The 15,473-nt window shown below is 36.4% G+C and overlaps 1 protein-coding gene across 7 annotated transcripts in view; it reads right to left on the bottom strand.

Moving 5' to 3' along the window:
• Positions 1–15,473, bottom strand: part of AP3B1 (adaptor related protein complex 3 subunit beta 1) — a 208,541-nt gene that overhangs the window by 110,497 nt on the left and 82,571 nt on the right. For all 7 annotated transcript variants that reach the window (XM_059694255.1, XM_059694261.1, XM_059694257.1 and 4 more), the window contains 3 exons: positions 8,151–8,327; positions 1,471–1,657; positions 384–514 (listed from right to left, as the gene is read on the bottom strand). In XM_059694255.1, coding sequence (XP_059550238.1) covers positions 384–514; positions 1,471–1,657; positions 8,151–8,327 — 495 coding nt within the window. The remainder of the gene's footprint in view (positions 1–383; positions 515–1,470; positions 1,658–8,150; positions 8,328–15,473) is intronic.

The following is a 15,473-nucleotide window of genomic DNA, read 5'->3' as shown; positions in this document are numbered from 1 at the left end:
TTATTGAGAAAAACATTGACAGGAAGCTTACGAATCTCTAAACAAAGTAGAAAAAGCTCAAGCCAATGAAACCAAATACCTTAGAAATTGAATCTACACAGCTACAAATGCAATACCACGAATGTGGGTAGCACTGATGCAGAGAATTCAATTCTCTATTTCCTTGAAGAAAAGGAATAGTACATGTACAATAATGTAGGAACACTACAATTTTTAGTTCCCATAACAGTGAGATATACCTAACACATTTCACTTAGAAATACCAGAACAATTTTCAATTTTCAACAACCCCCCCCCCCCAAAAAAAAGCTTTTATTTGAAACAATCATTATTCTAGAATATCCTACTGCTTGACAACATTAATTTCAGAAAGGTCAACTTACCAACTCTATTACTTCTACATTTCGAACTGATGGGTCAGGTGCCACCTCTGGCCAATTAGATAATTCCATGTACCCAGTAGCTTTAGTGTTGAGAATATGAGATAAAGTTCCAAGCTGGAAATGATCCCTATCTATTAAAATAGAGGAAAATATAAAATAAACAATATGAGCTGTATATAACATAGAACAGTCCTAATCAGAGCTCAAGATAATTGGCATATTATCTCAAATGTCAAGGAATAAATATAAACTAGGAAGCTCTTCATAGGTCAAAAAACTGATTTCAGTCCATAGATTACAATAATCTTCCCCATAATGGTCAATAAAAAAGCTAATCAGTCAGTGTGTTTGGAGGTGTTGCTCTGAAATGTAGCTTCTCTAAAAATTACTTTACTGTGAATATTAAGAATGACAGCACAGTTAAACAATCCATATACATGTCTTGGCACAAACACATTCAGAATTTTAATAGTTTTTCTATGAAACTGAACTGCTTATTATCACTTTATAAAAATTAAATAAGGAAAAATATAAAAACCAAGGTATAAAATCATCTGATTCCAATTGTAATGGCTACTTGTGAAACTGATCTATTATTCCTTTTAAAAAGGTGGGAAAAATAAGTCAACTTCCATCTTTAAAAAACGTTTAAATATTAAAAAGTTTTTATGAAATAACTTCCTAGAAAAGCTTGTTGGGATACATAGAATATTTAATTAATAACAACTCAGTATTAAGGTGAATTATATTCCTTATTAAATAAAGGTATCTATTTAAAATAAAAGTTAATGTCTATAAGAACAACACAGCTTTTATATATTGTTCTTTATGCTTAATAAAAAAAATAAAATCAGAAGATTGAAATTATTTAGGTAAATAAGGTCCATAAAAATATAAATTTTAACTAATATAAAGCTTGCTCTAGAGAACAGATGAATGAATAGAAAGCACACTGTTTTTATATATTTATATATGCTAGTCATTTATATTTCCTAAGAGATAAATTTAAGCACATTATAAATGGAATATATTGTCTATTTTTCAGATAACATATTGTGCAGTTATATTCTAATAATAATAATAATACCTTTAAACGGAGACTCAAGCAGTGGTGCAGGTTTTTGTGCTAGGAATATTTTTTTGGCATATTTACTTAAAGCTCCACTCTTCTCATTCGGAACAATAAGCTGCCTAATAAATCTTGTACGGTCTCTGATGTCGTAGTTTTGATCATACTTGCCGAGATTTAATATGTACTGGGTAAGCAATTTTGTCTGTTGGAAAAAACCCCACAACAGAACAAGATGAGAATACAGTTATTTATGATTATTGATAACTCTGGATAAACATATTTAAAGAGGTAATAAAAATGAATGGTTATGTCAAACAAATGTTGTTCCATAGGGAATATGCATTTCTAACGCTGCAAATGGAATTTTGAAGCCAAAGCACATGTCCTCTTCAGAATTGGGGAGGTGAATGCTGAGTACTGAGAAGCAGCCATGTGCTAGATTATTAAACTGCTGAAGTGGAAAGAAAGGCATCATTAAAAAAATAATCATATATGGCAAACCCGCTGAAGGGTCTACGTGAGAATAATGAATGTGGAAATACAACTAAAAACATGGCACTCAAAACTTAATCGGAAAAATATGCAGGACATCAAAACATCAGAGAGTATTAGGGGGTTGGCAAACTGCTCCTCCTGAGGTGTGTTTTATGAAGAGATACTGTCTCTGGCATAAGCAGTGTCTGCACTCTGACTGCACTCAGTTACTTTACCCTGAATTATGACCCATTAAAGCAGACACATGAATCACTGAACTGGATTACTGCAAATTATTTGCAGTGCATTTAGCTGTTACTTTTTCATAAAAGCAAGCTGCTGATGCCCTCTAAAAACTAGGATAAAAGACTCCTTCCATTTTTTCTCCCATGCTGCTTATAGCCGCTAGTAATATTGGTCATTTATTTATTTATGTAAGGGAACAACTTATTATAGTAGCTTTTACACTGCAGTAAGATTTCCTAAGTCAATTTTTTAATGTACTTACATTAACATAAAGATTTTAATATTAAACCAAAATTGAAATACTAAGAAAATAGCTTTGTATTTAAACTCATTATTTTGTTGAAAAAAACATAGTTTTAATTTAGGTTATACACATACAATTCCAGCTATAAATTAAATATAGAAAATTTACTTACATAGAAATTACATAGAAAAAATAAACACCTCTATTTAAATATTTTACAGATATTAGAAACATAAAATAATAAAATCAATCATGTCAGGCAAAGACAATTCTAGAACAGTAAATCAAAGTATAGGAATGGTGTGGCAAACTCATTTATAATAATGGGTTGAGACACCTGATTTGGATAGAAAGCAACTTTCATTCAGTAACAACGTATTTAAAAAGCATTAACCTAGTTTAATAAAGTAGAACTGTAAAAAAAAAAAATACAAGAGAAAATGTTGATAGAGCTATTCTAAATTTGGTTATCAACAATTGCTACTTACTAATTACTAGATCATATTGATTCAACTTCAGATGAGAATAATTCTATGATTCATTTTTTAAAATTAGCAAAATATTCACCAAATGAGAAATACAGTGCAAAAGAAAGTATAATATACTAGACAGTATAATTGACTTGCTGAGACAACTGGGGAAAACTAACCATTAGCTTCCTCAAATACAGAGTAAGAATTTAGGCTTATTCTAAAGTCACTTGAGTGTTGAGATTTAGAATGTGCAACCTAAATAAATCAGAGTAAGAAAATAAGTCTGTTCACTGCAATGATATATATTTATATATTGGCTAATAGAGTGATACATTTTGCTTATATTTCTGATCCCTGAAATTAATTTTTAAGAAATGAAACTATTTCAATATGTTATCTGACAATTATTGAGTTATATTGGGAATTTTAAGTAATTAAAATTATGCAATTTTAAAAAAATATGTATTTGTTGATTGTAAAACTTGTTTTACTATGTTGGTGGGCTTGTTTTCATTAAAATGCATTTTCAAATATAAAATTCATTCTATAAGATAAAAACATCCATTTATAATGATGCATTGAAAACAAGCAGAATAATTACCCACTGTACAATCATTTACTTTAATCACTTTCTTAGCTGTATCTGCCTCTAATACTAAGTTATTGGTATTTCTATGAAGAATGTGTTTTTGTAAGGTCTTATTATTTTGAAGTTTTTTAAATAAAAGTAAGGTTACCTACAATCTTCAAAACTGAATTTTATGATCAATAATTGTGACACTGTTGACATTTTGAAGTTAATCTTCTCTATAAACCATAATATTTTTATTGGAGAAAACACCCTTTTTATTGTATTAGATAGTCTGGTAAGTGCAGAGAAATTCTGTTGAATGAAGGATATTATATTAAAATGTGTAAATATTTCAAACCCAGATATTTAGCTTTTCCCCCTCCAGTCAATAAAACTTTTCTTTATAAGACAAAAAAAATCACCAAATTTAGATACTACAAAATCAACTGCCTTCTAAATGTCATTTCACTTTTATACAAAATATAAATTTATCTAATTAAAAGCAGAAGCTCCATCAAAAGTCTTCACAATCGTTGAGATATTGTAAATGACAGAACTTCTAAAATAAATCTTGAACTCTTAGGACTTAATTTTTCAGTTCTTCCCTTGTTTTTATAGAGATAAATTTCAATGTCTTCTTGTTTGCAAGCTTTGTTTCCAAGAATTGCTATTTGCTAAAATTTGCAAAAGCTGAAGATTTTGACACTGTATTTGGTGAATACTTTAAAGATTTCCAAATGATTCTGAATAAAAACCTCACCAATATAAGTATAAGTTTCTTTACTCCTTTCCACTCTAGCCCCCCAACAAAAGCCAATATAAGACACTTAGGTCAATTTACAAAGCAGTTTTTCACAAAATCACATTTCTAAAATGCCACTGGTATCATGCAGCAAAGAGAGTTGCATATCAGAGTGTGTGTTGTCACCTGAAATATGTTCAACATTATACAACAGCCTGATGCACAAAATTCGTTCAAGGGGCTCGGGCCTCACGGCCCCAGCTGCCTCGTGGCCCCTCGCGGCCCCACCCACTGGTTGTTCCAGAAGGTCATTCCGCCATCAGGTCTAACTAGCATATTAGCTCTTTATTATCTAGTATCAGCTTCATTATAATAACTCTATAGTTCAGTGAAACTATACATATCAAATAGAAATAAATTTGACCATTAGTTTTACTTCAATTGGCAGAACAAGCAGATTTTGTTTGCATGCACCACAACCAATTCCTCAAATATCTCTGCTCTAGTTTTCGCAATAGAAACAATGATTTTACCATGACAATATCCTTTTGGCAAAAACAAGTAATTTTACTTGCCATGTTGGGCTTTTAAATTTACAGAAGCATTTACAGCATTTCTGACAGAATAAACCTCCAAAAGCTTTACTATGATTCCTTTTATTGTACTGGCAGAACAAATTTATAAAAGCTTTGAGTAAAAAAAGTAGAACTATTATTGGAATTAATTGATTTTCTATTTTAAAAGCAGCATTGTTTAGGGTCCTATTTCTGCTAATGGAATAAAAACTTAACAGTTATTGCTTCATTTTTCATATGTGCAAAAGAAAACTTGAAATAAAAATTGAACAAAATTAATTTTTAAAAAGTTATTTGATCTAAATGAGATCATGTTTCATAAAGACATATGTAAACATCTTTTGCACCTAAATATATTTGTCATTTTGAGACACAATCTTTTTCAAATAACTCCTAACTTTTCAAATAGATGCTGATACTTTTTTTAGCAGATTTGTCATGTCTTTTGATTAGTGTGTGGTCAGCGATATCACTATAATTATCATGGCGGATGGTAAATGTTAATAAACATTTTGAGCATGTTAAATATTGAGAGAGAAATTCAGTTCTTCATTCTTCAACACATAGACATTAATTTTTAAAAATTCATTGTTGCTGGGTTTATAACAACAAAAAAACTGCCAAAATATAAACTAAATAGGTTTTAGATTTATGCTACACAACAAATGACAAAACTACTATAGCAAGAGGGCTCTGTCCACTCTCTTTAATGATCTATAGCAGGACTATTCTGTCACTCTCCTGTACATATTTCACCAAACCCAACCTCTAACTTCCCGTGTTTTTCTCTGATTCCATCGGCTGATAGCTGGGAATCGCATGCTTCACACAGGCCATGGCAGAACTTGCTAGTATATCAAGTTGCCTGCAGGTGAGTGCACTTACACACTTATCTCACCAGCACTAGAAAAGCAAAGGACTTAGCTTTTCCTCCCTGCCTTGTCAGGGCACGCTTCATTTTATTAGCACACATTCTGCATGCTGCTCTATAAGGGAGAAGTTAGTTATGGTGTTTCTCAAAAAGGTTGAAAAAAGAAAGATGAAGTCTTTCCAATGTAGATTTTACATACTAACATGAAATCTCTTCACTACACTTGTATCTTATATGCTACTAGATTAAAAAAAACCATGGTAGACGATATAGGTACAATGTAGAAGTCTACAATTTACTGTCTTTTTAATACACACACACACACACACACACACACACACACACACACACACACTAGAAGCCTGTTGCACGAAGATTCGCGCAATAGGCCTTCTTTCCCTGGCTGAAGGCACCGGTTTTCCTCCAGCACCCGGGACCCAGGCCTTTGGTCCGGCCACAGAGGAGAAGGAAAGCCTCTTCAGTCTTCAGTCTTCACTCTATGCCTGTGTATGCAAATTAACCGCCATCTTTGTTGGGTTTATTTGCATGGTCTCTGATTGGCTGGTGGGAGTAGCGAGTGACACCAATTTGCACGTTTCTCTTTTATTAGTGTAGATTATTTATATATATATGTATTTCAGAGAGGAAGGGAAATTCTCAGAGACAAAGAGATGGAAACATCAATGATGAGAGGGAATCATTGATCAGCTGCCTCATGCACAACCCCCACCGGGAACCGAGGCCAAAACCCAGGCATGTGCCCTGACCTCCTGATTCATAAGTTAATGTTCAACCACTGTCCCACACTGGCCAGGCTAACTTAGATAACTTTAGAGTAGCCAAACCAGACATAAAGTCATTATAATCATAATATTCTAGGTATTATACTAACTTTCCCAATATTGTATTTTAGTGAACACGAGTGTAAGGCTAAAACAATGTTTTTACTTTATACTAGTAGCCCATCGCGCGATATCGCGTGCAGTAGGCCACCCGATAGGCTGCTTCTGTGGGAGCCAGCAGGAACCACAGTGCGCCGTGGGAGCCATGCTGCTTCCACGGGAGCTGTGCAGCTTCCGCAGGAGCCGGGAGGGAGCTGTGCTGCTTCCGCACGAGGTGAGAGGGAGCCACGCTGCTTCCACCAGAGGCGGGCCCGCCGTGTCTTCTCCGGGCCTGTGCTCAGCTGCAGAGGCTGCGGGCCAGCCCCCCGTCCCTGTCCATGTCCACTCCGGCTCCGGGGGGCCAGCCCAAGCCGGGGCACGGCAGCTTGCCGGCCCTGTCTCTGTCTCCGTCTCCGTTCCAGGCCTCACCTGTGCACACAACCTCCTCCTGTCTGGTTGTGACCCGTTACGGTGTCCTGGCCTAATTTGCATATTTCCTCTTTTTATATATCTATAGATTGGTATTTACTTACCAATATATAAGAAACTCAACAGTAAACATAGATTTCCTTTCTTTTATTGTTTTTGAAAAGTAACTCAGTGCACAAAGAAATCTATATGACATTTGGAAATTATTAACTGATTCATTTCAAAGATTGACTTAAATGCAAAGATAAAATCTAAGTCATGGAAATATACTCAGACTACCTGTAATTATTTGGTCATAAATCTTGTACACCAATCAGCAAAAGCAACAATAACAAAAGTCATATCACAAGTGGGGATAAATTTGAGGAGTCAACCTGAAAATTCTGAATGGCCAACATCAGGTTACTAGAGAGTGAGTATGGGTAGGCAGAGAAGGCAGAAAGAGAGGGAGACGATTGAGAGACACACAGCAAATACAAAAAGAGAGAAAGATGAACACTGATGGAGAGGCAGGAGAGAATGACAGACACAGACATGCAAGAGGCAAACTATTGAAGTGTTTCTTTCATATCAATATTTCTCTCTGTCTTTCCCTGTCTCTTCCACTCTCTCTAAAAATCAATGGAAAAAATATCCTCTGGTGAAGATTAAAAAAATAATATTAATTAATTAATTAATTAATTAATTAAAATATTTACTGGTTTCCCCTGTACCTGTAGGACAAGGTCCACAGTATTTGCCACTCCAAGTCCTGGCCTGGCCTACCTCTCCAGACCACTTTAAGTATGCTGAAAGCACCAAGCTGTTTCATGACTGACCCACTGCTCTCCTCTTTCCTTCTTCTGTACAGGAAACCACTCCTTAGAAGTCCACAGTCAGGAGTCTTATCCTTTATGAAACTTTCTCTGACCTCTCTCCTCCTACTGCAGGCTTTCAATAACTTTCTCCTCTGCAGTTCCACTGTATCTCAGTACTTCTATTATAGCACTTACCAAATACTCTTTCATTTTTTTATGTTTTTCTCCCCTACTAGACTAGAATATCATCTCTTTGCACAACTACCATCTATTGAAGAACCTTAAAGAAACAGGCACCTAGTAACTATTAGACAGACTAATGTATGAACAGACGTTAGCTGCTTCATCAGAGTAAAGAAGAAAGTAGGTAGAAGTAAGGATTAGCCTCTTACCTGTTTGGAGTTGGTTAAATACAATTTTGCTCCCAAATTTAAAATCTGCAGTTTTACAAGATCATCTTCATTTGTAAAGCTTTTAGCCATCTTCCTTAAAACATCAGGGGCAATTATAGGAACTCGCTCACAGTTTTCTCCAATTAGCCAAAGAATACTTGCTCTAGCCACAGGGACCTAATGTTAGAAGCAGACAATATGGTTGCAAATAAGATAACAATGCTCTCCTTAATATTAACATAGAAAAGTCTTTAAATATTACCAAGGTGTTACATCTATCAATTCATTTAATGTATATCCAGGAAGTGCTCTTATATTTATGGATTTTCTTTAGTTATCAAAAAATAAACACACAGAAAATCACAAAACTGATTTCGGGATAATGTTTTAGAAAAGATTCATAGAGGAAAAACCATTGGTCTACAATCTTGATTCTATCAGAGATCTGCGAATTCTTGGGCTGAATCTGGCTGGCCATGCCCATTTGTTTATGTATTATTATTGCTGATTTATTCAACAAAGTCCATTAGAATAGCAGTTTACAGAAAAAGTTTGCGGACCTCTGTTCTAGGGCACTGATTTACAAACCTTGATGCCCATAAAAATCATCTAGGGTTCCTACTAAAACTGCAGGGCTCTGGTATCGCTCCAATGTAGTTCTGTGGTGGGGCCCAGGAATTCACATTTTTATGAAGCATCACGGATGATTCCTGAGACAGGTGGTCTGTCTGCAAACCACGTTTTGAGAGTCACGGATAATATAGAAAAAAGAGTAGATCCACTACAGGATTGATTCCAACTGTTATATCCTCTATCTACAGCACTGGGAATATATAAAACTCATAAGATCATCAAGATTTGGCTTACAAAATCATTAATCCTGGTCTATTATTTGGTCACCAACAAAATAAATAGGGATAACATAAATTTGTACAATAATGCATTTTGGCATTAAATATTTTTAATGAAATTTTTAAAAATAATGTACATAATTTGTTTCTTAAAAATTACTGCTTTGTTACAAATTGGAAACCTTCCATCAACACCATTAAGACCATCATTTCAAAGTATGTACATTAGTTTTATTTCTATCTGTTTACTTGCATTATCCCCTATTCCAAAAGGAATTTGAACAGGTGTGTAAATTAGTTTCTGTGAACATTTTCACCTAGTATGGAAAATTTGCTTTTTATAAGAAATGAAAAAGCCAATAACTATCATTAAGAGATAGCATCACAATAATAGATAATGTTCTTTTTAAGAAGTCCTTTTCCAATTCCTCAAATAAAGCCCTACTATTTTCATTACAGTTTCACAACTGCACATATAACTGTTAAAGAAGAAAGTGAGAATAAGGACCTTTGTCCAGCTAAAATTTTATCACAATATCCACCATCTCAAATTATTTCAAAATACCCATTTTATGAAATAACATAAAATTATTAAATAGCCCTAAGTTGGTCTTTCACCAGAATGAGAATGAGGTCATCAAAAAGGCTTTAAAATAAAAATATGTATTTTCAAATAGTATAACAGCATCATCTTAAAATTAATATTAGAATAAGTTTAGTAAGCAAGAAATCAGAATACTTATGCAATAAAGTTTAAGTATTAAGTATAAGTAATAAGTACAATATTAAATGCTATTGTAAATCCATTTATGCAGTATGATAAAACTGATATCCTTACTGTGTGTATACTAATTTCTAGAAAGAAAGGGATTATTTCTCCTATTCCAAAGGTTACACTGCATTACAACCTTACTCCCAATCTATTATTTTAAATTGGGCTACAGAATAATATAATTGAGTGGTACATTAAACTTTCTGGTATAAAGCAATTCAGGTTGCCTGCCATAGTGAAAAGTACCTCTAAATAAGAATATATGGGCAACTTCAGATTTCAGTTATGCTAGGTTTGTTTTTCTTAAATATTTTATTACATATTGCTAGTGTAAAAGAATTTTATGACATATAACAATCTATTACTCCACTTCAAGATATTTTCTTCTGGTAACACACTTATAATTCTTTTCTGCAATTAAAAAGGCAGTCCCAAAAATTTTTAAGAAATTGTTTCTATTCCTATTCATTAATAAACTAAGATTATTATTGTTATTTTAAATCCTCACCTGAGGATGTGTTTTTATTGATTTTTTTGAGAGAGAAAGGAAAAGAGAGCGAGAGAGGGGAACACTGACATGAGAGAAAAACATCTATCGATTGCCTCCCATATGTGCCCCAACTGGAGATTGAACCTGCAACTGTGGTTTGACCAGGAATCAAACCCGCAGCTTTTTGTTGTACAGGATGATGCTCCAAACAACTGAGCCACCAGCCAGTGCATCTATTCCTATTCATTAATATGCTAAGATTAAAATAACAATATGTGCAGGAGGCAGGTGATGGACTTCTCTCTCTCATCAATGTCTCTCTCTACCTCTCCCTTCCTCTCTAAAATCAATAAAAAGATATTTCTAAAAATAACAAAAAACCCTTATAATACATACATTTAAAACACAACTTGTTGAAAACATTAAAAATCAATAAATTCTCATGCTCACAATGAAAATCTGAAGGTAGTGGTTGTGGTTTGGGGGAGGGTGGGTGCAGAGTAATATTCAGAGGTAATAAAACTAAGTAAACACTTTGATAACTTAGAAAACTTCTCCATGATAAGAAATATCAATATCAATATGCCAAACTTTCAGTGATGGCATTTTGTTAAAAAGCTTAGAAAATTGGCAAACCCAATGTTTCTGTGCATGTGGAAGGAATCAGAATCCTAAGATTTTCAGATTTCAGCCCTCTTTCTCTCCCAATTAAGTATAGTAATCTCACTTGTATACCACTGACACTGATACTATGACTCCATGGCCACTATATTCAAAGATTTGAAGCAAGTGACAAAAGAGCAAGTAAGAAAATTAACCACTTTTTGTTCGCCGTGATCTTTTCAACTACAGAATATATAGAAACACTGAATTAAAACCAAACTAATAGCACACATGTATGTAGATGATATAATACTTTCATTAGGAACCTCTGCTTTTCAATATTTTCAAGGACAAACCAGATTGTAAATGACTTTGCCTGATTCTTTATTCTAAATGCCTGGAGCATGTGGTTAAGTGCACTTTTTAAACCTTCAACCAGAAGGCAGTTTCCACTGCCATTTTAACCCATTAACTTGGCTGGAAAGCAAATAATGATTCCTAGCTCACCACAGCAGTTAAGAAAGACATCTAGAAAGATTTTACAGGTCACTCTGTAAGCAGTTCAATTTAAAAGCTATTGTGTTTCCACACCAGCCCACTGCACAGTGCAACAGTTTAAAACAAATCCTGCAAAAACATCAATTTTATTTATTTAAATTTATCTAAGGCAAAAATCAATAGATATCTAAATAAACTGCATACAAACAGCAAATCAGATCCAAAATTCTATATCTGGACTCAGTATGTATTAAAATTTAAGTCTAAATTAAGCTGGAGTTAACTTGCAAAATGGCAGGAATTCAGGGAGGCACCTTGACAAGAAGTACAGAAAGTACAAAAAACGTCTTTCAACTGTTCTTTTATGACATGAAACCCTTGTCTGTCCCATTAAACATTATGTGAAGTCCTGTTAGAACAATCCTCTGGTAGTATGCATTTTATTCTGGAAGAACTTTGCTCCCAAAGCAGTATTTACTGTAAGTGAAAGATACTCCAAAGGATAAAATATTCACAATAAGAACACATAAGCTGACTGCACTATCAACATACATCTATTCAGTTAAAATAAAATTTAAAAGTAGGATTAATTTAAATTTTAGTGTTTACATTTTCAGCTATGTTACTTACTAGATAACAAATGGAATGAAAAGTTTTGAATACAGTAAAATCTATGTTCCCTTTAAAAAAAAATTACACAGCTAATATCTATTGACCTCTTACCATGTACCTGGCACTGTTTTTACGTACTTCACCCGTTTTTCTCAATCAGTTATTACAAAAACCCTAGGAAGTAAACTCTACCATTATCCCTACTTGATATATGAGGAAACCGGGCACAAGGGGGTTAAGAACTTGCCCAACATCTCATAGCTTGTGAGAGAACTCAGACTGAAATTCCAAGTCTGAATCCAGAGTTCACCAAGGTAACTGGGCAGACAAAAAAGAGTGTGCTACACAGGAAAAATACGAGCCAGCAAGGCAAGACGACCGGTTCCTGCTCCCACACTAATTGTGTATATTATTAGAGGCCTGGTGCACAAAATTCGTGCATGAGTGGGGGTCCCCTCAGCCCAGCCTGCACCCTCTCCAATCCTGAGGATCGGGCTTAAACTGGCAGTCGGACATCCCTCTCATAATCCGGGACCGCTGGCTCCTAACTGCTCACCTGCCTGCCTGCCTGATCTCCCCTACTGGCCCCCGTGCCAGCCTGATCACCTCTAACCACCTCTGCCTGCTGGCCTGGTTGCCCCCAACTGCCCCGCCAATGCCAATCTGGTCCCCCCCAACTGCACCCCCCCGCCGGCCTGGTTGGCCCTAATTGCCCCCCCTGCCAGCATGATTGCCCCTACTGCCACCCCTGCTGGCCTGGTCGCCCCCAACAACCCCCTCTGCTGGCCTGGTCATCCCTAACTGCCCCCCTGCCAGCCTGGACACCCCTAACTGCCCCCACTACTGGCCTGGTCACCCTCAACTGCCCACCCCTGCTGGCCTGGTTGGCCCCAACTGCCCCTCCTGCTGGCCTAGTCGCTCCTCACTGCCACTCTCTGTCGACTTGTTCACCCCTCACTGCCCCTCCCCCCCGCCGGCCAGGTTGCCCCACGCAGCCTGCTGGTTGGTTGGTTGGTCGCCCCTCACTGCCCCCCCTGCCAGCCTGGTCGCCCCACACAGCCTGCTGCTCAGTTGTTTGGTTGTCCCTCACTAACCCCCCTGGCAGCCTTGTCGCCCCACTCAGCCTGTTCGATCGTCTGTTTGGCTGTGATGGCCCCTGGCTCTTTATATATGAAAATTTCACTTCGGTGGGTCTAGTTCAGTGGTTCCCAAACTTAATTGGCCTACCGCCCTCTTTCCAGAAAAAATATTACTCAGCACCCCCTGGAAATTAATTTTTTAAAAAATTTTAATAGCAATTAAACAGAAAGATATATGTATTAATGTTTCTACCTTTTTCGTAAAATATAGTAAAGAAAGGTGTAAATCAGAAATATTGAAGTTTGAAATTATGAAACTATTTATTGAACTCAGCATAGAAAGGTAACACAAAAAAAGTTAAAACAAATGCACCTGTGGCCATTACTGCCCCCCCTGGATCGCTGCAGCGCCCACCAGGGGGCGGTAGCGCCCACTTTGGGAATCACTGGTCTAGTTACTCATTAATCAAACCAAGGCTCACTCCTGTTCTTCCACCACTCTGTGCAATGGCTCTCTTATGGCCTTCTGCAGGTTTCCTACAGTCCAGGAGGGTCTAGGTCAATCTCTAGCCTACTCCGGTGCCCAACATGTTGGGGCCTTTTCCCACTACTGTTCAACTCTTGTTTTATGAATTAGTAAGGTGGCCAGGGTGGAAAGAGGTCTGTCTTCTCCTCCAATTCTGTTGCCCTCCTCCCAGAGGGGAGATGAGCCAGGAGTCACTAAAAACAAGCTCAATACTGTCCTCTGACTCTGGTCAGTTTGACTGTAAAACCACAGTGGTTTAAGATACTATTCTTAGATTTAGGGTGAAATAGGTAGAGAATCAGAAGAGCTCTCATTTAAAGCTCCGAGACTATGCCGCTCATTTTAAAATCTCTTGCCCATAATTAACAATTATCCAGTATTTGATGAGATTAATAAAACCCTGCTTTCCTTTCCATGTGGCTATTGTCCTTATGTGAATAACTCTTGACTGATCAGAGATTGTGGAATTTCAATCACCCCTCTTTCCTGACATTAAAGCTGCTGTCTGCAAATCCCTCATCACCTCCTTGGGAGTGACTTGTGCCTCCATTGTGTTAGGGTCTGCATCACAAACTGGCTTGCCTTGTCTCACTTCAAGAACTTCAGCTTCCTCAGATAATGTTAAGTAACAACACATCATCATCTTTTCATTTCCAAAAGTTCAAGTTTTTACTACAGAATTGCATATAGTCTTCTTTGTAATTATTTTAATCTCTCCTATATCACATTCCCAATTTGTCTATTTTTGCTTTCTCTCTTTACCTTTTCAGACTCAGGAAGGGTTTACTATTTTATTACCTTTCCAAAGGACCAAATTTAACATATATTTATCAATTTCAACTTTTTTTATATTCTATTTTACAAAATCAACTTTGATCTTGCTTAAGTTTTATGCTTTGTTTCATGGGTGTGTTTTTTTCAAATTTGTATGGACAAATACAAATTCTTTTATTTTTAATCTTTTTATTTTAAAAAATGGTAGCAGTTAGCCAGATCCCACACATTTTGTAGTATGTTCTTTTTCTGTGTTTCATGGAGAGCTTTTATTTATTCTCTTAACTTTTCCTTTGTTCTAAAAGTGTATTTTCTTACTTCACATCTAGTCCGGTATGCTTTTAAATGATTTAATTCTAAATAAAACTTAAATCTTTTAAGTTTTCTAATGTCCAACTACACTCTATGGATATACCTATAAATTTTCTATGGATATACCTATAAAAGTGGGTATTATCTGTTCAAGAGATATAAGGTTTTAGCTAGACTTACTAAATCAAGCATTTAGTCTATTATTTAATTTCCCTATGTCCTTAAGTCTAAATCTTCCTTAAAATCTCCTAGGTATCTACACTAATAAAAGAGAAACATGGTAATTGGCGTACGACCGCTACCCTTTTCATTGGCTAATCAGCGAGATATGAAAATTAACTGTCAGCCAAGATGGCGACCGGCAGCCAGGCAGCTTGAAACTAACATGAGGCTTGCTTGCCTCAGTGACGGAGGAAACCAACGTTCCCTGCCTGCGGCTCCAGGCCTCTGAGCCTGCAGTTTCAAAGATTGTAACAAATACCGCAGGTCAGCCAGCAGGATCGCAACATTGTATGCAAAGGCCAGAAACCTGCTTTCAGCAGCGGAGGCCTAAGAGGTGGAGCCAAGCCTCAAGGTAAAGCTGGCCCAGAATTTAAAAAAAGGAAAAAAGGAGCGGTTGGGAGCTTCAGTCACCCACCAGCCTGAAAACAGCCCTCAGCCCCTCACCCAGACTGGCCAGGCACCCCAGTGGGGACCCCCACCCTGAAGGGTGTGTGACCAGCTGCAAACAGCCATCATCCCCTCACCCAGGCTGGCCAGGCACCCCAGTGGGGACCCCCACCCTGATCCAGGACACCCTTCAGGGC

The sequence above is a fragment of the Myotis daubentonii genome, chromosome 4 (genome assembly GCF_963259705.1).
Source record: "Myotis daubentonii chromosome 4, mMyoDau2.1, whole genome shotgun sequence".
NCBI classification, from domain to species: domain Eukaryota; kingdom Metazoa; phylum Chordata; class Mammalia; order Chiroptera; family Vespertilionidae; genus Myotis; species Myotis daubentonii.
This window is presented reverse-complemented; position numbering and strand designations above follow the sequence as displayed.